The sequence below is a fragment of the Theropithecus gelada genome, chromosome 6, assembly GCF_003255815.1.
Source record: "Theropithecus gelada isolate Dixy chromosome 6, Tgel_1.0, whole genome shotgun sequence".
Classification (NCBI taxonomy): Eukaryota; Metazoa; Chordata; class Mammalia; order Primates; family Cercopithecidae; genus Theropithecus; species Theropithecus gelada.
The window spans coordinates 157,181,789-157,207,921 of NC_037673.1; the positions used below are offsets into that span (position 1 = coordinate 157,181,789).

The 26,133-nt window shown below is 42.9% G+C and overlaps 1 protein-coding gene across 1 annotated transcript in view; it reads right to left on the bottom strand.

Moving 5' to 3' along the window:
• Nucleotides 1–26,133, bottom strand: part of ATP10B (ATPase phospholipid transporting 10B (putative)) — a 274,240-nt gene that overhangs the window by 58,055 nt on the left and 190,052 nt on the right. Inside the window, exons 9-13 of the mRNA XM_025389215.1 lie at nucleotides 19,549–19,655; nucleotides 15,860–15,991; nucleotides 11,538–11,665; nucleotides 9,655–9,907; nucleotides 7,460–7,698 (exon numbers count right to left, since the gene is read on the bottom strand). Of these exons, the coding sequence (XP_025245000.1) occupies nucleotides 7,460–7,698; nucleotides 9,655–9,907; nucleotides 11,538–11,665; nucleotides 15,860–15,991; nucleotides 19,549–19,655 (859 nt within the window). The remainder of the gene's footprint in view (nucleotides 1–7,459; nucleotides 7,699–9,654; nucleotides 9,908–11,537; nucleotides 11,666–15,859; nucleotides 15,992–19,548; nucleotides 19,656–26,133) is intronic.

Below are 26,133 nucleotides of genomic sequence, written 5' to 3' on the forward strand. Positions count from 1 at the left end.
ATTTATATAACTTCATCAGATTCTCATAGTCCCAAGTTGAGATGAAATGAATCCCGACTTAATTAAAACCCATAGAGATGGGCTGATTTGACCAAAGTTGCCTAGTGAGTTAGTGTAAAGCCAGAATCAGAGCTCAGACTCCTGAACTGCTAGTCTAAGGTTTTTCATTTCTGTGGTCACAGTAAAGTAGCTATGTTCTCTTATTAATGTTTCTCTGCAAACTTCTAAAACCAGATTCCAGGGAGCATCCAGTTTTTTGTCATCAAGTCAGCAACACCACTCAAGGAACTCCAAACTTATTTCCCAACAGAGGAATGAGAGCTCGTATTCACGTGGTGTTTCTTATGTTCTGGTGCATCCATGGTCTCATTATATTCCTGCAGTAACATTATCTGTTTAGTACCATTATCCTCCCAATTGTCTCTGTATTTCAGATGAGGAGACTGATGCCCAAGGAAGTTGATTGTCTTGCCCAAGGTCACACAGTAAGTGGGAGGAATTCCTTCAGTTGATTTCAGTTAGTCTGATCCTAGCATTCATAATCTTAACACCTATATCAGGCAAGATCCTGCATGTGAAGGAAGTGGCCTTGGAGACTTGCTACCACCCAGGGTCTTTAGTGTCTGGGTATCTCAAACACAATGGATGCATTTGTATATCTAATCCTTAAGGCTCAGCAGATAGTCCATGAGAATAATAAAAGGGATTATGGAAACTTTCTTTTTTCAGAAAATAGATTTCTTTTTAAGGGGGAGGGTACTTGAACGAGATGTTGTTAAATCTTACCACCACAGGTACCCAAAGTTGAGGAACAGGCTTGGAGTTGTCAAAGCTAAATCCCCTATTTTCCTGATGCCAAAATTGAGTGTCAGAGAGGAGGAAACTGCTTGAGATCACACATTGATTTAGGGTCAGAACTAGGACAGTTTTCACACCACCTGACTGCCATCCTCTTGTAACACACCGCTTTGCTCCAAGCTATGCGTTATGTATTTCCAAATGCTGACACAGTTAAAATGTTTCAAGTTATTTATTCCATATTCATTTACCTGCTGGTCTGTAAGTGCTAGGAGGGCAGAGACTGTCTCTGATGTGTCCCTCATGCCTGGTGGATTGTAAGCACTCAAAACATTTGTTAACTGACTCCTTTCTAGGATACCACAATAGCTCACCACTGATTAACTCCTGCTGTCTGTTCATTAAAACTACTCTTTCATATATTTCCATCCAATCTTGTAGCAATGCGTTAAAACAAAAGCCTTCTCTGTAAAAGGCCCTGGCTCATCCTGCAGGTGCCAGGAACAGATGTCAGCTAACCTTTATTGAGTCACCACAGACTTGTTGCCACAGGGCAATGCTCTTCATGGCTTCTTTTGCTCCAGCACACTGGTTTCCTACGTGGTCCATTAACATTTAGAAACCTGGCACTTGCAGCACTTAGAAAGAAAGCAGTGTCCTTTCCTACTGCTGGCCATTGTCCAGACTATTTTTCTGAAGAAAAAGAAATATAAATTTGTGGGGCCATCAGTTTTTTATGTAAGAGCTTTGTGGCAGGCAGACACTCAACTAGTTGGATTTCTTTCTATTGTAGAACACCTAAAATGCATACAACACCCCTTTGAGGAAGGTGATTTTTGAGCTCAAACGATATCCTCAAGGGTCCTATTATCATTAGACTATACTTATTGAGAATGCATAACAAAGTCAGGCACTGGGCTAAGTGCTCTCACGTCCATTATCTAATCGTCCTTAGAGCACTGATATCATTAGTATCATTCCACTTTAATTATGAAGCAAATGAGGCTCATTGCAGTTAAGTAACTTGTCCCAGGTCACAACATCACAGATAATGTGCTGGGACTTAAATCTGGTACTGCCTGATGCTAAAACCTAAACCCTTTAATGCTATGCCAACATTTCTCAAACTTTAACATGTACACATGTCAACTGGGGATCTCATTAAAATGCAGATTCTAATTTAGCAGCTCTGAGTGGGGCCTGAGCATAGGCAATTCTGATAAACTTTCAGGTGGTGTTCATGCTGCTGCTTTGAGTACCACAGTTTGAGTAGCAAGGGTCTGTGTTACATGGCAATCCTATTGTTTCTATTTCTTTCTAGCTGGGATGTGTTCCCACAATGAAGGCTGGGAAAAGTAGGCCAAACTCTGCTATTCTTCTTTCAGTTTTAATAACTCACCCAAGTTCAGATGGGTGACTATCACAGGTTGGGTACAGCAGTTTGTTGCTACAGGAATCCAGAGAAGGAAACAAACAGGAACCCTGGTTCCTGAGCTTGGAAGAAAATTCTTCATGGCATAGTTCCTCTTACGTCTCCATTTCCTCCTCCTCTCCCTGGATTGCACCTTTCATTCCAACTACTCCAAAGAACTACAATTCTCCATCTTGCTTCTACAGATTGTCTCCTCCCACAACCTGCACTCCTTACCCACTCCTCACTAGATGGTCTTCTTATTCCTCCAGTTAACCTTTACTCCTGTCTCAAAATTCAGCCCAGGTGCCAACCTTTCCAGGAAGCTTCCTTGATGCCCCAGTATGATATAGTTGCACCTCTTCTAAGCTCCTATAGCACCTCTGCAGCCACACATCCCAGCCCAAAGAGCAATGTCCTGTAGTCACTGGTGCTCCTTTTGCCCCTTCACTGAGCTGTAAGATCCTGAAAGCAGGAGCAATGTTCCATTAGACTTTATGTCCCCAGTCTCTAGGACAGTATATGCCACAGAGTAGGTGCTTACTGAATGTTTGCTGACTGACCCAATAAATGAAAGGCTTTTCTAAAGAAATGTAGACACTGGCAGAGGTGGGAAGAAGCAGGCCCTTCTGTTTGTTGTTGATGAGTGTCTCAACTGGTACAATGTCTTGGGAAGAATCAACCAAAATAAAAAATGCACATACTGGCCAATTTAGCAATTATGCTCTAAGAATACTGTAGAGAAACACATATATAAACAGATGATGGCTCAACCATCCAACTAATTATAGTAGTCATTTAAAAAAAAAAAAGATGAGACAGCTCTCTTTTGAATGTCTACCTGTCTGTCTACACATAGGAAATATTCTTTAAAATTCATTAGGTTAAAGCAGCACAGTCCAAAACAGTGGGTACGGTATGCTTCCACTTGTGGTAAAGAATGTGCTTGTGTATATGCCATACTTGTCTGTTTCTGTACACCTTTGGGAAGGACACACAGAAGCTGCTAATCATGGTTGTGCCTGAGGTGGTGGGGAGAGAGGAGGGAGGGACACTTACTTCCTACCATCAGCCTTTGGTTCCTTTCAATTACATAACCCTGTGGGCTATGACTATTATGGAAACATATCCCTGGTTGCTGCGGAGCTGGAGGCTTACGCTGTTTAGGGCAGTGATGTCTAAGGCTCTGGCCTTAACGACATTTAGTTTGAATCAAGAACTGGGAAAGTCCAATGTTAGTAAATGCTCACTTAAATCGGAACACATGGATTACTAGGGAAAGCTTTTCCCAAATAGGGCATAAGCCCAAAGGAAAAAACTCAGTGGTGAAGCAAGAAGGGAGTTTTCCAGATCTTGCCAGTTCCCACCTCTTGTGAACAGTGTCACTGAGGCTGGGTCCCCCCTACCCTGATTTGGGACACTGGGGGACAAAGGGAGTACAGATAGGCTTCACTGCTTCCTGCCCTGTGTGATCACATCACTTCCAAAAAGATTCTGTGTACTTGGCTAATTAAATCAGGACTCTTATCTAACCTTACAGTGGGAGTGTGTCTATGTGGGCTGTCCCACCAATTTGGAGCAGACTGGGAGTGCTGCATAAATTTCTTCCAAAGAAAGAAAGGCAGACCAAGATTAGTGAAAGGAGGCAGAGGTCCAATGACACCTCCTTCGCTCCTCTCTGTTGCATTCTCTTTGGAAGGGTGGGGTGGTGGGGGGATGTCCACAGAGGAAAGCAGTGTGGAAGTTTGGAGGAGCCTAACTGGCCCTAATACAAATTTTATGATTAGGAAGATATTCTTTGGTCTGATGGTGCTGAGAAACATTCTGCAAGTGGCATTTTTAAACAAAGACTCTGCTCAAATCTTGGCTGCTTACAGACAAGGAGAAAAAAAAAAAGATTTCATTTTCCATCTGCCAGTACTATTAAACATTGGCTTGGGACTCAACTCACCATTTTTATATTACCCCCACCTTAAAGCCACAGATTTTATTGCAGGCAATTAGGCGATAATCACTGATGGTTTGTTTTTTTGTAGTAAAAGAAAAAAAAAACCCAGCTTCTGTTGTTGCTGTTTTTTGTTGATTCTTATTTTTGGTTTAGAGCAAAGGGCCAAGGAAACCAACAACTGGCTTCTTTAGAAGGTGGTAGAATGCTCCCTGGGGGTTTCAGAGGCAAATTTTGACTGAGTTTGCTAAGAGAAGGTAAAGAACTGGTGGTTCCAAGAGATGGTCAGAACAGATTGGGTGCCAGATGAGCAGGTGCAGGAAGGCACAGAAGGCATGTGGAAGGGGACAAGTGCAGAGAGTCTGCCAGGAGTGGGTGGGGGTGGGCACCGAGACAGCCACCTGGGGCTGCCGCAGGAGCTCTCTAGGGACGACTTCAAGGATCTGACACCAGCTAGAGGTGTTTGATGGGTAAGCATGAGAGTCCTTAGAGTCCTGAAAGACTGCATACTTCACTCTCTTCAGCAAATGCCTCCCAAGCTGTAGAAAGTGCCAATTTGAGCCAAGTGAAGACTCTTTCCTGGTGGGGTGATGGCCTGCTTATGGAGGGTCCCCATCGTGGCTGCTCCCTACAATCATCAGAAATTAAAAGTGCTCAGTACTCAGCCTAGACCAAATACACCAGGATCTCAGGGGAGAGAGTTCAACAATTGTATTTTATGGAAACTCCCCATTTTCTCTTCATGACATCAGATATGTGAACATTTGTTCAAGGAAGACAGCTTCCCTTTAGAAAGATCATTTAAAAGTTCCATTAGGCATCTGTCTAGAACACATAATTTTAAGAATTAAATCCTCAAAATAAACTCATGAGCCAGAACGATTATCTTCATTTTAACAATGGGTAGGTTGAGGCTTCCATTTCAGCAAGCCCACCAAAGTCACAGAGCTAGTACATGGGGTAGCTGAGATGAAAACCTGACACATTAGACCCCACATGTGCCTAATTCATAGCTGGAAGTTAGCTTGCAGGTCAGCAAAACATTATCTTATTTGATCTTTACAACAGCCTAGTGAGAATTATAAGGAAATTATTTTCAGGTGGTGAAAAAGATGTAGAAGGAGGTTTAACATGTTGCTTAAGGTTACCCAGCAAGCCAGTAGCAGAGCTAAAACCAGAACCTCCATTTCCTAACTGTGAACCCAGTGCCCTTCCTCAAAACTACTCAAAAATACAATTGTTCCACTAACCCCAGATTTTCAAGTGACCCGATTACATAAGAGTATACTTAGCTGTTCATAGGAAGAACATGTCACCATCTTCCCTTCCCCAGGCAACAAGAATTGGGACTTAACCCATGTGCCAACTTCCTTACTGCTCCTGAATGAACTTCGTCAGAACTTACCTTTGGGACTGCCAGCCAGGGCAGGACAATGACATCTAGGATCTGGAGATAGCTCTGGGGTTAGTGTGTCCCTCTCACTGATCATTAGCTAAAAGTCCTGCATCCAAGATTTTACTGCCTGGTCCAGGGATGCAGTTTTTCTGGGCTGCAGAGACTTGTCAGACTGAACAAGGGGCAGTGAATTGATGTGACCCAACTGAGATCCACAAAGGAAAGCTTCCTTTTTCTCCCCCTCATATTCTAGGGGAGACATTCTCAGGCACGTGGGATGCCTGTGGTACCTAGAAATGGAAGGTGCCAAAGACACATAGAATCTGTGCCTAATGAGAATTCACTAAAGTCGTTTTACAAATATTTAAGAAAAGAGCTTGGGGAAGTGTGTTACATTTATGGGGACAAAATTTAAAAGGATGTAGCAATATGCACACCTTGTTGTTATGTCACTTGGGAAAATCAAAAAGGGAAAAAAAAACCAACATGAAACTCTTCCAGAAGACATCTATGGATCATTTCACTTGTGTATTCATGAAGGTCATATATCTTAACACACTGTTCTTGTCTTATCCTTGCTAATGTTGCATTTCTGTGCATGACAATAATCCAAGAGAGGGAACTCAATTCTGTACTCATCCAAAGTTAGATGAGTAACAACCCAGAACACAGGCTCACAGTGTTTCTTCTTTGACACTGTCAGAAAACACAGTTCTTGGTTATGAATACTAAGTAGCAACATGGAAAATGTTTTCGATATCATGTTAAGTTAAAAAAAATACCAGCATCTACAATTGATATGTACCATGATTACAAAAAATGTTAAATATATGTAGTTATGTGTGTGTGTATTCATAGCGGAAATAAAAGACTGGAAAAAAATTGGCCAAAAGGATTATTTTTACTATCTAATTTTCTAATAAAGGGATGCTAACATTTTAGGTCCCATCTCTTAGTATGTACCTCTTGTTCAAGATTGCTGGGGCTCCCTGTGGCCTCTTGTGCAAGTGCAGAGATTCCAGAGGATGTGTTTTTATGTTCCCTGGAGAAAGAGTGTATGCAGAGGAAAAAGGAGTAGGACAGTGGGCAGAAGCCCTGGTCTGGCCTTGACTTCTAAGGAATGCTGTGTAATCTCTGGGGAGAAACTTGGTTTTCTTTGCTTGCTACCTGGATGTTTGCTGATGGCTGTCCTAGTGGATCAAATGTGAAAGGACCATAAGCAGAAAGCCCCAGACCAAAGCCACAAACAGCAATGCCCATAGGGACTGAAGGGAATTAGTTAAGAGAATGAAATGGGCTGAGTAATCTTGACATAGATATTATTTGCTTCATAACTATTTAAAACTTATTTTTGATCACCAAGAAGTATATTCTCCCATTTTTCTTTGAACCTTACAGGCTTATCTGTTGTTTTTCTCCCTTATAGAAACATAAGCATAACTGATATTTCTAATTTCTACTAACAGTATAATTTTTAAAACATCCATAATGAGTATGCAGTAGCCCCCACCTCAGTGATTGCATAAATAGAGAAGGTGGGTGGAGGGCAGTGATGAGCTGAAGATGGCATGCCCAGTCTAAGAGTTAGGAACCTCTCAACTCAAGCCAATTGTTGCCATGAGGAAATGCTGGCTTAGTGTGGAGAATTTTTATAATTCAATTTTTAAAAGAGAAGCAAAAAAATCTATATGCTTACATAAGATCTCTGATTTCTAAACATTGAACATTTCTAATGACTAAGAATTGTCTATGCCAACAAAACACATGTGTGGACTATACACAAAACCAAGAGCACCATTTTGAAAGCTCTTCAGGGTTTGTACAATTTTTCCTTTTTCATGTTCTAGCGCCCCCTCCCATCTCTTCCCACAGAACACTTGCAGTTCAAAGGGGAAAGTCAGGGACTTACTATGGAGCTGCTGAAGGCCACAGGAGGCTGTGAGCTTTCATGGTACCCCATAGACCTTTGCCGGTAGTGGCCCTGGATGGGCACCCGGGCACTCTGGCTCCTCCTCAGAGGCTGAGCACCTTTTTGGCTTCTCCTAGTTGCTGGATCCTGGGCCCATCTAGCTGGGAAGGACAGGCATTGGTATTGGGTCCACTCTTCACCATCTGAGTCCAGCTCCTTTGGGGTCTCCAGTCGCTTAGCTGCAAGAAAGGAGTCCTGTTATTGCACTAGTTGTACCTTGGCTGGACTATGTTGGGGAAAGCCTAGACTTTGGGGTGGGGTAAGGGCATGGGAAGGGTCTATGCTACTCTGGAAAATTGGGCATCTGGACTACCAAGACTGGAGAAAGAAGGGTAGAACTAAGTCCCACAGATACAAACTCTAGTGGATTTCCTACTAGTTATGTGACTTTGAGCTTTGACATAACCTGTCACTTTATTCCCTCAGAGTTTTTTTTTTTTTTCTAGGTTTCTAACTCATAGGGATGTTTTGAAGATTTAATGATATAATGTGTTAAAATAACTAGCATACTGTAAGTACTGGTAATGAGGCTCTTATTATTACAAAGAGATCAGAAGCTCCCATGTAAATGGTCCACTATCACCAAGGCAAAGCGGATAGGGCTGCTTATAATGTTATCTCCACCTTTCTCTTCCTCCATCCCTCACACTCAAAAGAATGAATACTGCCCTCTTAAAGAGTTTCTCTCCTTTAAAAAGTGGGTGAAGGATATGAACAGACACTTCTCAAAAGAAGACATTTATGCGGCCAACAAACATATGAAGAAAAGCTCATCATTACTGGTCATTAGAGAAATGCAAATCAAAACCACAATGAGATACCATCTCACACCAGTTAGAATAGTGATCATTAAAATGTCAGGACACAACAGATGCTGGAAAGGATGTGGAGAAATAGGAACGCTTTTACACTGTTGGTGGGAGTGTAAATTAGTTCAACTGTTGTGGAACACAATGATTCCTCAAGGATCTAGAGCTAGAAATACGATTTGATCAGCAATCCCATTACTGGGTATATACCCAAAGGATTATAAATCATTCTACTATAAAGACACATGCACATGTATATTTATTGCAGCACTATTCACAATAGCAAAGACTTGGAACCAACCCCAATGCCCATCAATGATAGACTGGATAAAGAAAATGTGGCACATATACACCATGGAATACTATGCAGCCATAAAAAGGATGAGTTCATGTCCTTTGCAGGGACATGGATGAAGCTGGAAACCATCAGCAAACTAACACAAGAACACAAAACCAAACACTGCATGTTCTCATAGGTGGGAGTTGAAAAATGAGAACACATGCACACAGGGAGGGGAACATCACACACTGGAGCCTACCGGGGGATGGGGGGCTAGGGGAGGGATAGCATTAGGAGAAATACCTAATGTAGGTGATGGGTTGGTGGGTGCAGCAAAACACCATGACACACGTATACCTATGCAACAAACCTGCACGTTTTGCACATGTATCGCAGAACTTAAAGTATTGGGAAAAAAAAGAATTTTTCTTAGAAAGTGTGTGTGTGTGTGTGTGTTGGAGTGGGGGACAAAGTTGGGCGGATGATAGCTGAAGGAATCAGGTCAGTTTTATGAGTCATATTCAGTCCATGCAAGGTAACAGTTCAGGCATTTTATAGCCCTATCTCCTAAATCAAAACTTTGCGTCAGTGGCAATCTAAGATATCTGTTAGAATAGAAGGTATCTTCAGGATGTGTTAAATCTGACCATGCACCTAGACACAGACCTGCCCTGATATGTCAGGTAAGGTGGCCTGAGAAATTTCCAAGCCTTGGTTGTGGTGACTGGCACACAATTGGGAAATGTCTGCAATCCATTGCTGACAGATAAAAATCTCGTTTCATAAAGTGCTTTGGCACCAAAGATCAACTGGAGGGGTACCACATATGAGATAACTTCTAACTTTTGTAAACAAATGAAAATTTACAAGTAATTGGAACAGCCCTGATCTGTGACAAGGAAGACCACAGGGATACATGAAGCAACTTGTGGAAATGCCATACAGCCTCTAAGAAAGCCAGGAGAATGTCTTTTATCTCCTTTTTCTGAGGAGAGCAGGGCATTTCCTTTTCGAAAGCGGGATGGAGCCCTTGGGAGCTCTCGTACCATTTTCTTGGTGAGAATACTCGCTGCCCATGATGGTACAACGTCGGAACACCATCTTGTTCTCCGTCAGGGTCCCCGTCTTATCGGAGAAGATGTACTGGATCTGGCCTAAGTCCTCCGTGATATTGAGGGCTCGACATTGAATGGATAAATCGGTCTCTTCATCATACAGGTCAAGGTCATTGTTCAAGAAGAACACTTGCCCGAGCTTCACCAGCTCAATGGAGACGTACAAAGAGATGGGGATCAGCACCTGAAAAGAGATGAGTTTCTACCACGTCAGAAACCAGGCAGGTTCCCTCCCTTGGGATCCTCACTAGCAGGTAGCAAAGGCATTTAATGGAAAGTTGAGGTCAGCTCACAGGACAGACTCTTTCTGTGAAATTAACGGTCAATGACCTCATGCATCCCTTGGAGTTCTTAGGGGAATCTGAAAAACAGATATGTCTTCTTTGACCAAGGATGTCTGATACAAGGTAGGCACTCACCATTGGTTGTCTGTGACTGAGCTGGGAGAGAGTGAGGGAGACTTAGCATCTCTGTTTAGAGTCCCCTGACTCCCTTCAGATCTCTGTGCCACCAAGGGCTGCTGCCCACTTTTACAGGTATTCAGATGTATTGTTAATTTCTCCCCACCGATTCAATACCTGGTGTTTACCAAGTGCTTGTTGTACATTTGATGCTGTTCTAAGTCCTGGAAATGGGAGTCAACAGAACATAATTCCTGGCTTTGAAGAACTTGCCTTCCAGTGACAAAGAACAAACAAATAAATATATATGAGTGGTGGTAAGTCACATGAGGAAGAATAAAGAAAAGTAAAGAGGGTAGACTGATGACTGGGTGAGATGCTTGTAAAACATGACCTTTGAACAGAGACATGAGGAAGCCAGGGTGTGAGTTGTGAAGTTGTCTGGGGGAGGAGCGTTCTGAGCAGAGGAGAAAGCCAGGCACAGGCCTGGCAGGGGGGTGGCGTTTGGGGAGTAATAGGGAGCAGGCCTTGCAGGTGAGTGAGGAGGGGAAGAGGGCTAGGAGGGGAAGAGGGCTAGGAGGGGAGGTCAGGGAGGGGAGTCAGGGTCCAGATCACTTAGGGCTTCATCAGCCACAGTAAGGACTTCAGATTCCACTTTGAGTGGATATGAAACCATGAGAGGATTCTGTACATAGGAGGGGTATGATTTAATTCACATTTAAAATAGATTACCCTGCAAGGTGAGTGGAAAATGTTCACCAATAAGAGAGCAGTGAAACAGCCTCCAATACCACAAGAAATGGTAGATGGAGCTCCACAAAAGTAAAACCACAACTTCCCTCATCTTTTCATAGACTGTATTTTCTTAGAGACACAAAGATTTTAAAATTCATCTCTTCATCAATTACTGCCTCACATTTTGTAGGTGCTCTATTTTTTTTTTTTTCTGTCCTATGTTGGGCCAGTTCTGTTCTTTTCCTTCTCAATGTATCAGATGTTAAAACACTAACTCGTGGTTTCTCTCTCTTAATGTTGGGTCAGAGAGTTCTCTGTAGCTCACTGTGCTACTTTATCTTCTTTTGTTCCTAGGTCATTTGTGTTTTATCTGCTCTGGCAGAGGGACAGGCACATATGGGTCACTGCTGTCATCTTACTCTTAAATAGAAAAGTTGATAAATATTTCCCTCCAGCTATTATCTGGGGGCAGAGTCCCCTCTACAAGACAGGGCTAGGTCCTTAAATCACCCAAAATGTGAATGCTTTCAAAGATGCACAAGAAAGTGATGATCATTTCCTCATCTCAATCCAGTTTGTACTTTCTAGTGGTCAGCACTGGTTTTTCTGTATTTTACAAAGTTGTAGGGGTTTTGGCCACATATCTTTTTGGGCCCCTAGTTAGGGGGGGCTTCCTACCTGGAGCAGGATGATCATTGTGAGGAACATGTAGAAGCCCCCAAGGGCACGGGGAAGGAAGCTGCCATTTGCATCTGGCACATCGAAGGGAGGGTGTTCTTCAAAGGTCCCGTTCCAGATGCTGTGACCTGAGAGGAGGCAAAACCAGGAATGAGGTTGAATCTCCACTAAGTCCTAAAGTTGGTCAATTAAACCAGCCCTTGACACATTCTTAGAAATGGGTGTGCTTTGGAAGGCCCCTCCTTCTTCCATACAACATAGCTCTGTGTGTGTGTGCGTGTGTGTGTGTGTGTGTGTGTGTGTTTGGGTGTATGTATATGTGTTCATGTTGCTCTAAAGTGGTTCTTCATATACATTTCAATCCCTTGATACGCATTAAGTTTGTTTTACAAGAGGAGATTGGCATGAGGATTACTTATTTTTTTAATTAAGCCTTGTTAAATAGGGGCTGGAAAGAGATAAAGAAATACTTGTACTTTTTTGTTCTGTGGTGCACACTTTTGTGCGTGGGTGGGGAGCCTTGAGACCTGTCCCCTGGTCTCCCCCTTCTTATCCCATCTAATGCCCATCTACCCATCCATCCTTCCATTCATCCATTGTTCTATACATTTATCTATCAATTCATCCATCTATCCACCTACCTATCTACTCACCCATCTATCCATCCATCCATCCTTCCATCCACCCACCCATATATCCACCCATCCATCCATCCATCCATCCATCCATCCATCCATCCATCCATCCATCCATCCTTCCATTCATCAATTTTTCTATTGATTCATCTATCCATTCACCCATCCATCCACCCATCTACTCACCCATCTATCCATTCATCAATCCCTCCGCCCACCAACCCACCCCCATCCATCTATCCATCCATTTTTCTATCGATTCTTGTATCCATTCATCTATCCATCCACCCATCTACTCGCCCATCTATCCATCCATTCATCAGTCCCTCCATCCACCCACCCATCTATCCATTCATTCATTCTTCTATTCATCCATTTTTCTATCCATTCATCTATCTATTCATCCGTCTACCCACCCATCTATCCATCCATCCATATACTCCATATAATCACCCATTTATCCATCCATCCACCCACCCACCCACCCACCCATCCACCTACATACTTACCCATCCATCCATTTATCCATCCATCCATCCATCCATCCATCCATCCATCCATCCATCCATCCATCCATCCATCCATCCATCCATCCATCTCTGTTTACCCATTCATCCCTCCCTCTGTCTGACATTGATTAATTCAAGAAGTTAGTACTAGTTCTTGTCATTGTGGAGTTTGTTTCCAAATTAGGGAGCAAGGCATAAAAGGACAAATCACATACAGTCTGAGAGGTGCAATAGCAGAGCCTAGAATGCTGTGACAGCCCACAGCAACAGAACCAGGTACAGACTGAACTCTGTTTCCTTATCTGCAAAGGAGATAACAACACCCATTATCTGAGGATTATGTAAGGTGAGCACCTGTTACAGAGCTCACTAAACCTCAGTGTTCTTGTCTGTTAAATAGTAATAATACTTTCCCTATAGAGTTATTGTGAAAATAGAATAACCTAATGTTTAAAATGCTCTCAGCTCCAAGAAGTATAGAAAAATGAAAGACATAGAGGATGTTACAGTGGCCAAAGATGCTTCCTTGCCCAGGAGGTTGGGTCAAATGCCGTCATACCTAATAGAAGAAAGGAAACTTACAGACATGAAGCTATTTATGGGAAGGTACTATTATAAACCAGATGACTAAGGACCAAACACATGGCACAGAGTAAGGGCCACTGGCCTTTAAGGGAATAAGAAAAGAGCACGGGAAAAACTCGAGAAGGCTGAATGGATGAGGAGGACTTGAGGGGGTCCTGGAGCCACAGCAGGTGTTGGATGGTCTGGAAGGCCAGGGCAGAGTATTCTGGGTGAGGAAATAAGAAACACCACCTTTACAAAATCAAAGTAAACATATGGTCAAGAACTGTGGAATGGTGCTCATTTGAGAGTTTTCATGTTCGGTAGGGCTGTGCTTTAATTAGGCATCAACAGAGTCCTGTGTATGAGTTGTTATCTCAGAATAGAATTCTGACCCTCCCCATGAACTTTCTTCATTTCTTTATTGTTTTGGGGAATTTGCCAAGCAGATTCTGGTTTGCCTGTGCCTTATCTCACCCTGTGACCTTTTAATCATTAACTTTCTTTTTCTGGAGACACAGTGAGATGATCTCAAATGTCTTTTTCACTCTGATATGCCCTGAAAAACCTGTCCTGAAGCAGAAGCAACAGTTCTTGCAGCATCCTGGGGACACAGGTGGCCACATGGGCTGGGGAGAGAATGGGAGTGGGGACAATGGCTTTCTTGTTTCCCTGCTTCCCCTCCCGCAGGTGGTCTCCTTACAGCTGTGAGCCAGCCTCAAGCAGAGTGCTATCAGACACACCTAGGAACTCCAGGCTACCCACAAGACTCAATCCATCGCCATCACTGTAGTGGCACACAGTCTCCCTGAGCCCCTATGAAGCTCTCAGCCTTTCAGACACCATCTTTTTCTAACAACAGCAATGGTTACAGTTTCTGACTAATGCAAGTAAACAGCAAACACCACTGCTGCTCATTGGTTTGGGGTCTGCATATTTCTGAATTCAGGACATGAGTTTTTCTCTTGATTGTCCCTGTTTATTTTTGGGATCTCCTTTAGCATCCTGAGAATCATTTTTAGAATAAGGCCATAGACAGTGGGGAGTCTGGGCCCCTCTTTTTCTATACTCTGAGGATCAACTTAAAGGGCTCCAGATCACTCCTGTCTCCACCTCTCACGGTGCTTCTCACTCAACTCGGGCTACAGTCTGGCTCTGCTTTGGTCTCCATTCTTGGCCTTACTCTTGCCACACCCAACAGCCAACTGCTCCTATGCACAAAATGATTTTTCTTCCTGCTTCTATGCTTTGTGATTCTCCTGGGGCTAAGAGTGGCCTCTCTCTGCTTACAGCTTCCTGCCCCATTCAGCCCCTACACTTGGCTCTGCCACCCTCCTCCTCTGGCAAATGTCTACTCTGCTTGAGAATGAGCTCTAGCAGCTACCTCTTCAAGAAAGACTTTTGTTATTGCTGCTCCCATAATTCCTGTGGTAGGGTGAATAATACCCTCTGTCTCCCCAGGATACATCCTAATCCTCGGGGCCCTGTGAATACACTATCTTATATCACAAAAGGGCTGTGCAGATAGGATTAGGTCACAGATCTTGAGATGAGAAGAGTATCTGGATTATGAAGGTGGGCCCAATGATGTAATCACAAGTGTCTTGTGAAAGGCAGGGAGAGCTACTGCTGCAGATGAGGAGAGGAAATGTAGGCAGAGACTGGGGAGGTACACTCTGAAGACAGAGGAAGCAACCACAAACTAAGAACTATGGGCAGCCACTAGAAACTGAAAAAGACAAGGAATAGATCCTTCCCTCAGAGCCTCCAGGAGGAACCAGAACTGCCGATTCCTTGACTTTAACCCAGTGGTCCGCAACCTCTTTGGTACCAGTGACAGGTTTTCTGGAAGACAATTTTTCCACGTCAGCGGGGATGGGGAGATGGTTTCAGGGGTTTCAGGATGATTCAAGTGCATTATATTTACAGTGCACTTTATTTCTATCATTACATTGTAATACATAATGAAATAATTATACAACTTACCATAGTGGAATCAGCGGGAGCCCTGAGCTTATTTTTTTGCAACTATATGGTCCCATCTAGGGGTGATGGGAGACAGTGACAGATCATCAAGCATTAGATTCTCGTAAGGAGCACACAACCTAGATCCCTTGCATGTGCAGTTCACAATAGGTTTTGCACTCGTATGAGAATTTAATGCCACCGCTGATCTGACAGGAGGTACTGGTCTTTGGCCCAGGGGTTAGAGACTCCTGCTTTAACCTACTGAAATTGATTTTGAACTTCTGATCTCCAGAGCTGTAACAGAGTAAATTTGTGTTGTTCTAAATGGCTATGTGTTCATGTTTTACAGCAGCAATGGGAAACAAATACAGTCTGATTCATCTTGTTTTCCTTCCACGCTTTGAGAGTGCCTGTGTTCAGTAAACATTTCTTGACCAAATAAATATCAGATGATATTCCGAATAGTTAAAGAGCACATACTACTTTAAGAGATTTTCTTTTGCCTTTTCGTTTCATTGGCATCCCATTAAAGTAGGCAGGGTAGAATTTACATTTTATTAGTCCTACTTTATAAATGAGGAAGCTGAAGAAACTTGCCCAAATACATCGATTACTGTGTCCTTGTTCTTTCCCGAACATCCCATACCTACAGCTCCAATAAGGCACATGAGGATGAGGATCCCAATGCAGAAGAAGATGTCTATGTTCATGCGCCGCTCAATCTTGCTGCGTTTGTACCGGGGGCCGCTGTTGTTCAGCATGGCTTTCGTCTCGTGGCCTTTGAGAGAAAATGAGGAAATCAGTCCCTTAGCTCCTGTTTCCTATGTCTTACACCATTCCCTCAGCTCTTCTCACAGGAGCTTAAGATAAAAAAGAGGCTTCACTCTTCAACTTGAACTTGCCCTGCCTCAGAAGGTTGCTGAGAACAGCTGTAGGGGCCTCACATAACTTACCAGCAGGTCCTCAGTGAGCATCCCCTTCATGCATGCCAGACACCATGGTGGGCACTGACAGAGCTCCAACGCACAGGCTGCACCCTGCACAACTCTAGAGCGTAGCCCTTATTCTGTAGTTGCCAAAGATTTATAAGTTTATTATGAACAGAGTTCTGGCAAATGATAGTAAGCTGTCTTAAAGAAGGGCTGTCTTTTCCTAATTGGCACAAAGGTTCTGTTCCACCTGTTACGGGCGAGCAGTGCGATACAATGGCAAGACATACTGTTCACATTCTAGTGAAGATATACAAGAAGACAGAAAGGATAATTATCATTATTAATAAGTCCTGTGAAGTAAATAATACATAGTAAACAAAAGGCCAAGGTGGAAAAGAGGTGGTGTTGGAGATCCTGCTCAGGGAAAGCTGCTCCAAGGAGATGATATTGAAGGGAGGCCTCAAGGGAGAGTGGAGCTGGCAGCAGAGTTTTCAGCTGAGGAACTGTATGTGCAAAAGACCTGTGGTAGGACAGTGCCTGGGACCAGTAGTGTCCCCCCTTGTTTCTTTGGTCATGCCTAAGTTGTTGGTGTTGCCTGAGCAAGAGTAGTAGGGACCAAAGGCCCCCACCCCAGCACTAACCCTGGGGAACTCCACTCCTATGTTGAAATTTTGCATATAATTTTGGTCAAAAGAAAGGATGGCAAAGTTTGAAAACTACCAATCTCATCCAGTCACGTTCTTCCCTACTAGGGGAAGCTGAGGGCTAGAGGGTAAAAAGGATCTGCCCAAAGTGAAAGAATAAGTCAATGTCAGAGTCACATTGCAAACCCAAGACTCAGATTGCCAGTCTAGTTCTCCTTTCACCAACCCCTGGGACCCAAGGTCACATACCTAAGAGCTAAGAGTCAAACTGAGACTTTCTCTTTAGATGGAGTCTCTCCTTTGGGGCTGCTGAATGTTAACTACAGTGCCATATTCCTCAGCAGTTAAATGAAAAAAACACCAGTCACATATTTTCTGTGCAAAATTAAAGAAAACCAATACATCAGCTCCAGAAGCAAACGGCTTTAATGCTGTTTAGCTAGTTGCCCTGTGGATTTAAACTAGCAACAAAACAGTAGGAGTGAAAAAACTCTAGGCTTTTAAAATTAGACTCAAGTTGCTGCAATTGTGAGTGGGGGTTCCAGCAGCACCCCTGGGTCTGTAGCCTCTCTGCCTGCCTCTCAGCCTCACTCCATTCAGGGATCCTGGGACTATCCCCTTCACCCGCCTGATCCTTGCCTTCTGAGACCCCTCTGTTCTTTTGGAAAGAGTTGGGTTCAAAGGGAGGCAGTATGGGACAGTGGATAAGAGTGTGGGCTCTGGAGTCAGAGCTCAGCTCTGTGGATACTTGACCTTGGGTTGCAGAGAGTTCAACTTAGGAGGCATGTGACCTTGGGTGAGTGAATCTCTTTGTACTTCAATTCCTCATCTGAAAAATGGAGACGATTGTATATGAAGTGGGAAAATAAATCAATATACACAAAGTACTAAATTAGTTTCTGGTAAGTCGGGACTCAATGTTTGCTGTGAGGAGCACACACCTCTACATTGAACCTCTTTCTTCTGTAAATCTCATCTTGGCCTTTTTGGGCCTTTGACTCTGAGACCCTGTTTTATCCATTGCTAATGTCAAGGTTGAAATGAGAATTCTGGACCGTTGCTCTCAACCAGGAGTGATTTTACTCCCCAGAGGACACTTGGCAGCATCTTGAGAAGTTTGGGTTATCTCACTTGGTGGGGGGTGCTAATGCATCTTGTAGGTAGAGGCCAAAGATGCTGCTAAATACCCTATAGGACAGCCCCTGTCACAAAGAATAATATGGACCAAAATGTCAATGGTGCCAAAGGTGAGAACCCCAGCTCTAGATAATAGTGCTAAAAACAACTGGTATCTTTTCTTTCTCATATTTTTGAGGGCTTGATGTATTCCAACTGTCGTATTAGGCCCTTTTCACAGATAATCTCATTTGAACCTTATAAAGCTACAAGGCAGAAATAATTAGTACATCTTGCATTGAAAGTTCAACCGTCTTGTTCAGGAACATGCAGAATATGAATGAATTTTACCCCTAGGCAGTCCGACTGGCTGGAGCCATGGTTAACACTCCATATCTGCCGCCTATATACCACTCCCATCACCTACTCAAGGTTTCTTCTTTATTTCTGTTCAGCCAGAGAAGCGAAGCTCTAAATCTATGTGGTTATGATTACTATTTTCTTTTTTGGTAGAGTGGAGATTGCTGGAGAGTTCATTTTTAATAGGTTTACCAGATGGTGTTGAACTCCATTGCTAAAGGTCTTTGAAATAAGTCATCTCAACTGACAAATATAATGCCCCTCTCCCAAATTAGGGAAAGCTGGCTAAATCGTGACATTATTTTTTAAAGGAACTGTTTTTCTTTGACAATCCCAAAGAGTAAATCTTATGGTAGATGGATATTTAAATGCTCTTCTATGTCCATTGGAAGTGGTGTTCTATGGAGAACAAACCAAACACAAAAGCAAATAAGCAAACTATTCCAGAGTGTCCCAGTTAGTGGAAGACTCAGAAGAAAACACATTCTGGAGTTTTCCAGTGAAGGTAGATGCTCCAGAGAGACCCTGTTTCCTCTGTTATGGCAGAAGTCTTCAGGTGTTCATGTAACAACAGGTGCATTGAGTACCTACGAGCACTGGTGTTAAGTACTAGACATACAGCAGCCCCAAGACTGCCCTCCAAGAGTTTAGATTTCATTGTGAGAAGTCCTGCTATTATCTTTTTTCATTGGAAAGCAGGATCAAAGTTGGAAGGAGAGATAGGCCTCCATATCTGGAGCCAAAACATAAATAAAGGTAATAGTAAAAACATAACTGCAAAAACAACTAAAACCCACTAGCCCTCTCTTTGCTATAGGCAGTGCTGGATGCTTTTCATGTGCTGAGTAACTTGATCCTTACAAACACTCTATGAGACAGATACAAATATTCTCCCCACTGTACAAATGAGGAAATTGAGGCTCCAAAGGGGAAGTTGTTAAGTTTGGTGAGGTTATTCCACAGACTCAAGAAGATACACTTCATTCTGACTTTAGTTAGTAGCACAAAACCATTGGGGTGATTGAGTATGAATCCCTTTCCCTGTCTTGTGCAGATGGGTGATATTAACTCAGAATCTCATCATGTCTCCTGTAGAGTGAGTGAACTGCTATGATTCCTAGCCTCCATTTGCTTAGCTGAGAAATGGGAAGTTACATGAGTAAATGGGAGGTTACTGTGAACTGTTGTCAGTTCCCATTGACTGAAGATGGATTTGGAGGAGGGGATGCAAGGGGAAGGACAAAGGAAAATTCAGACAAAAGGAACTACCCAGAGACAATGACCTGCATAGATGACAATGCCAACAGCCATCTCGGTGTTTCTGATGGTGCAGCCTCGAAGGAGAAGACTCTCACAGCCAACGCCAGTCCTGGTCTGGTCAGGATGCTCCCTGGTGAGGATGAATAAAAGACAGGGGGTGGTTTGGTGGTCTCTCCGTGCTGTTACTGGGTAGTGTCACAGAACTAGAAGTGGTGAGTGAACATGATCCCTCTCCTCCCTGTTTTTTCAGAAAAGTGATGGTAGCTCAGAATCTAATCCTGTTCATGTTCAAGGGCAGATCTCTTCATTGCTCCTAGGAAGTCTGGGTGGGAGCTAGACCATTAGGAGGGAATTGTCCACCCTGAGAAAACTGTCATTTACCAACATAAAAGGCAGAACTCTGGTGAAAAAGCCTTGGCTTCAATTCTCACATTCAAAATGTTTTTATGCAGAGTGAAGCAAAAAAACCGGCCAAAACTCACCAAAACCAAGATGGTGATGAGAGTGACCTCTGGTCGTCCTCACTGCTACACTCCTACCAGAGCCATGACAGTTTATAGATGCCGTGGCAATGTCAAGAAGCTACCCTATGTGGTCTAAAAATGGGAGAAACCCTCAGCTCTGGGAATTGCCCATGCCTTTCCCAGGAAACTTGTGAATAATCCACCCCTTGTTCAGCATATAATCAAGAAATATCCATAAAAATGGGCAACCAGTAGGGCCAGGTGCAGTGGCTCAACCCTGTAATCTCAGCACTCTGGGAGGCTGAGGCGGGTGGATCACGAGGTCAGGAGTTCGAGACCAGCCTGGCCAACATGGTGAAACCCCATCTCTACTAAAAATACAAAAAATTAGTCAGGCGTGGTGGCAGGCACCTGTAATCCAACCTACTTGGGAGGCTGAGGCAGGAGAATCGCTTGAACCCGGGAGGCAGAGGTTGCAGTGAGCCGAGATCGCACCATTGCACTGCAGCCTGGGCTACGGGGCGAGACTTCATCTTAAAAAGAAAAAAAAAAAAAAGGCAAGGGGTTGCTCTGCTATGGAGTAACCCTTCTTTTATCCCTTTACTTTCTTAATAAATTTGCTGTCAGTTTAAAAAACAAACAAACAAAATTGTTTTAGGGGCAAAGTGCAAGGGAACTGGCTTATGGCCAGTTGTGCCTAGGAGGCAGATCCTAAGAGTAGAGATAGTTTCTTCCTTCTTTTAGTCCAGGGAGCATTGTAGTTTTCCACCTCACACTAGAAACTTCTGAGTCCAGTTGACTCCATTTATTACCCGAGGTCTGGCCTTTACTCTATCCTGATGCCGTTCCCTTGAGATTTTCAGCAAGCTTAAATATAACTTTCCAAAACTATTGGAGAGAACAGAAAAATAATAATCCGAACTCTTAGAGCTTGTTTTTAAACTTGTAGTTCTTCAGTACTTCTTATTGCTAAGTCCAGTTATAAGCCTTTTTCACTCAAGTCTCATGACAGCTTCATAAGATATGGCATATTATCATACCCACTTTATAGATAGGGAAACTGAGGCAAGTTCATAAAGCCAGGAAATGGCAGAATGGGGATTCAAAACTAGTCTGGCCGCAGAGTGCCATACTGCCACTCAATATGCCTTTAATGCTCATGATTCCTCACTGTGTTTATAAACTACATTTGCTTACATGATTTTGACTCTTTGTGGTCTGGGAAATTAGCAGAGTGATTATTTTTAATTATGAAAAAGTGGAAGCTCAGAGTGGCTGAGATTTTTCAAAGGCTATACAACTAGTACATGGGACATCCTAAGACCAGGGAATCTAGGTCACAGACACCCACCTAATTGAGATTTTCACATTAGGGTAACTAAAGTACTACCCCACTCACCCACACTAAATCAGAGTCATTTCTATTTTCAGTTCTGCTGAATATGTCAAGGAGGATGTAACATTTCATGCTGGTATATCCTTGACCCTATTCTAATGTTTGTCTATCCTACTTTTTAATGCAAAGGATGCTGTAGCAAATAATAATCTGTAGTTAGAATATAACTGTTTTGATTTCATTGTATTAATTTTCACCTCTTAAGAATAGCAAGTGATCCTGGTTTCCCATAGGGCCCGGTGATATAAATTTTCCTTTTCAAATAAATTTTAGAAAAAGTAAGGTAATTAAAAATCTGGTAGACAGATTTTACTGAATATGATAAAAATCATAAAGGTGGTCTAAGAACGACTGAGGTTCAGGACCCACCACTGCTCCCTCTGTTTATTAAGGAGGAGGCTGGCTATGGATTTAATATTGGGCTAATGAATCTTGCTTGCCTCACTGTCGGTAGCTTGTGGTTTCAAGATTGATTTTAGGGTGTTCTGAAGTGATAGCATATGAGAGAGGCTTCTACTTCTCTCAGTTGTAATGTTCCATTTTCAAAGAATGGTAGAAAATGATTTGCTATCTTATAGCTGCTGTCTACTTAGCGCTCTTGATTTACAAGGATGCTCTATTATGCTTTTTCTAGACTAGCATTTCTCAACCTTGGTGCTATTAATATTTTGGACTACACAATTCTCTGCTGGGGTTGGGGGCTGTCCTGTGCATTGTAGCATCCCTGGCCTCTACCCAATGGATGCCAACAGCACCCCTCCCCAGTTGTGGCAAGAAAGATGATTCTAGACATTGTCAAATGTCCCCTGGTTGGAGTGGTGGTGCTGGTGATGGTGGTGATTGTCCCTGGTTGAGAACCACCGCTCTGTAGAGATTCTTTGGTTCAAAAGTCACATTTTTCAAATTGGACACCCCTAACTTTCAAACAGATCATTAAAAACTGTCCATCTTCTAGCCAGCCTGTGCAGCCTCAGGGAGATTCTAAATTAATGGGACCCACAGAAGCTTCTGGGAAACCCAGAGGCATCAGACCAGTGGGTCTGCTCAGGAAGAAGGTGCACACCATCTGTGGGTGCCAGGCCTGAGGGTGTTCTCCTTGCTGGGTACAGCAAGGGTGTAGGAGCACAGCAAGGAATTCTCCTTCATTCCATGGGTTAGCTACTCCACTGTCCAACTGGAATTTTAGGACTCATCCATGAGGCCCAGGCAGGTGCAGGATGGACAGGTCTCCCAGAGCAGCAACCAGGAAGAGGAGGTGCTGGGAGCTGAGTGAAGCTGGGAGAGTTCTGTCCTGAAATCTGTCTGAGAGGGGCAGGCTGGAGCCCAGGTTGAAAGCTGAGAAAGGCTGGCTGTTGGCCTGAGCTGTTCTGGGGAGAAAGGGTCCTAAACAGAAATCTAGCAATGAGGCTGCTCTCTTAGAGGATATGGAGAGTGACTCAAGACATGAGGGATTTGGGATGAATCAAGTTCACAAACCTAAGGCACAAGGGGCGCCCTTCTCTTCAGAGCAGGTGACAGACTTTACCTCTCCTTTGCAGCAAGGTCCTTTTCCCAGGACCTCAGGCCCTTCTCTGCCTGTCTCCTTCTGCTCACTCTGTGTATTTTAAAAGTAATTTGCCTACAAAAGCTATGGTTTCTGTGGTATTATTCTTATTGTTTCTCCTTTCTATTTCTCCTCTTGATATCCCATATGGCCTGAGGACATGTGGGTGGAGGAAAGTAAAGACAACTGCATTTCAGGGAGCTGCCTAAGCCTCATTCCAGGCCCTATTGGTGGAGAAGTTGGTGTAACATGGCTGAGCTCCGCAATGTACTGCTATGGAAAGCACACTGGGGTTGGAGTCAAAAGACCCCCATATAAGTCCTGGCTTTGTCTTCTACCTGCTGTGAGTTAGGGAGAATCTTTGCATCTATAAAAGTCTCAGATTATTATAATACACATCATGATATTTTCTTTCTGGGGTCATTGTGAAGATTACATGTGATAATGTTCTCTGGAAGTCCTCTAAAAGCTGTTAAACCACAAGCTTGCCCAACGCATGGCCCACTTGTGGCCCGGGGTGGCTTTGAACGTGGCCCAACACAAATTTATAAACTTTCTTAAAACATTATGATATGATGATGATGATGATGATGATGATTTAGCTCATCAGCTATTGTTAGGGTTAGTATATTGTATGTGTGACCCAAGACAATTCTTCCAGTGTGGCCCAGGGAAGCCAGAAGTTTGGACACCCCGGTAGGAAAGCATTGTATAAGGGCATATACTCACATCTGTTATTATGGCTCTTATTTTAAAAAATTTTTTTTTTATTATACTTTAAGTTCCAGGGTACATGTGCACAACGTTCAGGTTTGTTACATACGTATACATGTGCCATGTTGCTGTGCTTCACCTATTAACTCGCCATTTACATGAGGTATATCTCCTAATGCTATCCCTCCCCGCTTCCTTCACCCCACGACAGGCCCTGGTGTGTGATGTTCCCCTTCCTGTGTCCAAGTGATCTCACTCTTCAGTTCCCACCTATGAGTGAGAACATGCAGTGTTTGGTTTTCTGTTCTTGTGATAGTTTGCTGAGAATGATGGTTTCCAGCTTCATCCATGTCCCTACAAATGACATGAACTCATCCTTTTTTATGTTTGCATAGTATTCCATGGTGTATATGTGCCGCATTTTCTTAATCCAGTCTGTCATTGATGGACATTTGGGTTGATTCCAAGTCTTTGCTATTGTGAATAGTGCCACAATAAACATATGTATGCATGCGTCTTTATAGCAGCATGATTTATAATTCTTTGGGTTACTACCCAGTAATGGGATGGCTGGGTCCAATGGTATTTCTAGTTCTAGATCCTTGAGGAATCGCCACACTGTCTTCCACAATGGTTGAACTAGTTTACAGTCCCACCAACAGTATAAAAGTGTTCCTATTTCTCCACATCCTCTCCAGCACCTGTTGTTTCCTGACTTTTTAATGATTGCCATTCTAACTGGTGTGAGATGGTATCTCATTGTGGTATTGATTTGCATTTCTCTGATGGCCAGTGATGATGAGCATTTTTTCAGGTGTCTGTCGGCTGCATAAATGTCTTCTTTTGAGAAGTGTCTGTTCATATCCTTTGCCCACTTTTTGATGGGGTTGTTTTTTTCTTGTAAATTTGATTGAGTTCTTTGTAGGTTCTGGATATTAGCCCTTTGTCAGATGAGTAGATTGCAAAAATTTTCTCCCATTCTGTAGGTTGCCTGTTCACTCTGATGGTAGTTTCCTTTGCTGTGCAGAAGCTCTTTAGTTTAATTAGATCCCATTTGTCAATTTTGGCTTTTGTTGCCATTGCTTTTGGTGTTTTAGACATGAAGTCCTTGTCCATGCCTATGTCCTGAATGGTATTGCCTAGGTTTTCTTCTAGGGTTTTTATGGTTTTAGGTCTAACATTTAAGTCTCTAATCCATCTTGAATTAATTTTTGTATAAGGAGTAAGGGAAGGATCCAGTATCAGCTTTCTACTTATGGCTAGCCAGTTTTCCCAGCATCGTTTATTAAATAGGGAATCATTTCCCCATTTCTTGTTTTTGTCAGGTTTGTCAAAGATCAGATGGCTGTAGATGTGTGGTATTATTTCTGAGGGCTCTGTTCTGTTCGATTGGTCTATATCTCTGTTTTGATACCAGTACAATGCTGTTTTGGTTACTGTAGCCTTGTAGTATAGTTTGAAGTCAGGCAGCGTGATGCCTCCAGCTTTGTTCTTTTTGCTTAGGATTGTCTTGGCAATGCGGGGTCTTTTTTGGTTCCATATGAACTTTAAAGCAGTTTTTTCCAATTCTGTGGAAAAAGTCATTGGTAGCTTAATGGGGATGGCATTGAATCTATAAATTACCTTGGGCAGTATGGCCATTTTCATGATATTGATTCTTCCTATCCATGAGCATGGAATGTTCTTCCATTTGTTTGTGTCCTCTTTATTTCACTGAGCAGTGGTTTGTAGTTCTCCTTGAAGAGGTCCTTTACATCCCTTGTAAGTTGGATTCCTAGGTATTTTATTCTCTTTGAAGCTATTGTGAATGGGAGTTCATTCATGATTTGGCGCTCTGTTTGTCTGTTACTGGTGTATAAGAATGCTTGTGATTTTTGCACATTGATTTTGTATCCTGAGACTTTGCTGAAGTTGCTTATCAGCTTAAGGAGATTTTGGGCTGAGACAATGGGGTTTTCTAAATATACAATCATGTCATCTGCAAACAGGGACAATGCACTTCTTCTTTTCCTAACTGAATACCCTTTATTTCTTTCTCTTGCCTGATTCCCCTAGCCAGAACTTCCAACACTATGTTGAATAGGAGTGGTGAGAGAGGGCATCCCTGTCTTGTGCCAGTTTTCAAAGGGAATGCTTCTAGTTTTTGCCCATTTAGTATGATATTGGCTGTGGGTTTGTCATAAATAGCTCTTATTATTTTGAGATACGTTCTATCAATACCGAATTTATTGAGAGTTGTTAGCATGAAAGGCTGTTGAATTTTGTCAAAGGCCTTTTCTGCACCTATTGAAATAATCATGTGGTTTTTGTCTTTGGTTCTGTTTATATGCTGGATTATGTTTATTGATTTGCGTATGTTGAACCAGCCTTGCATCCCAGGGATAAATCCCACTTGATCATGGTGGATAAGCTTTCTGATGTGCTGCTGGATTCAGTTTGCCAGTATTTTATTGAGGATTTTTGCATTGATGTTCATCAGGGATATTGGTCT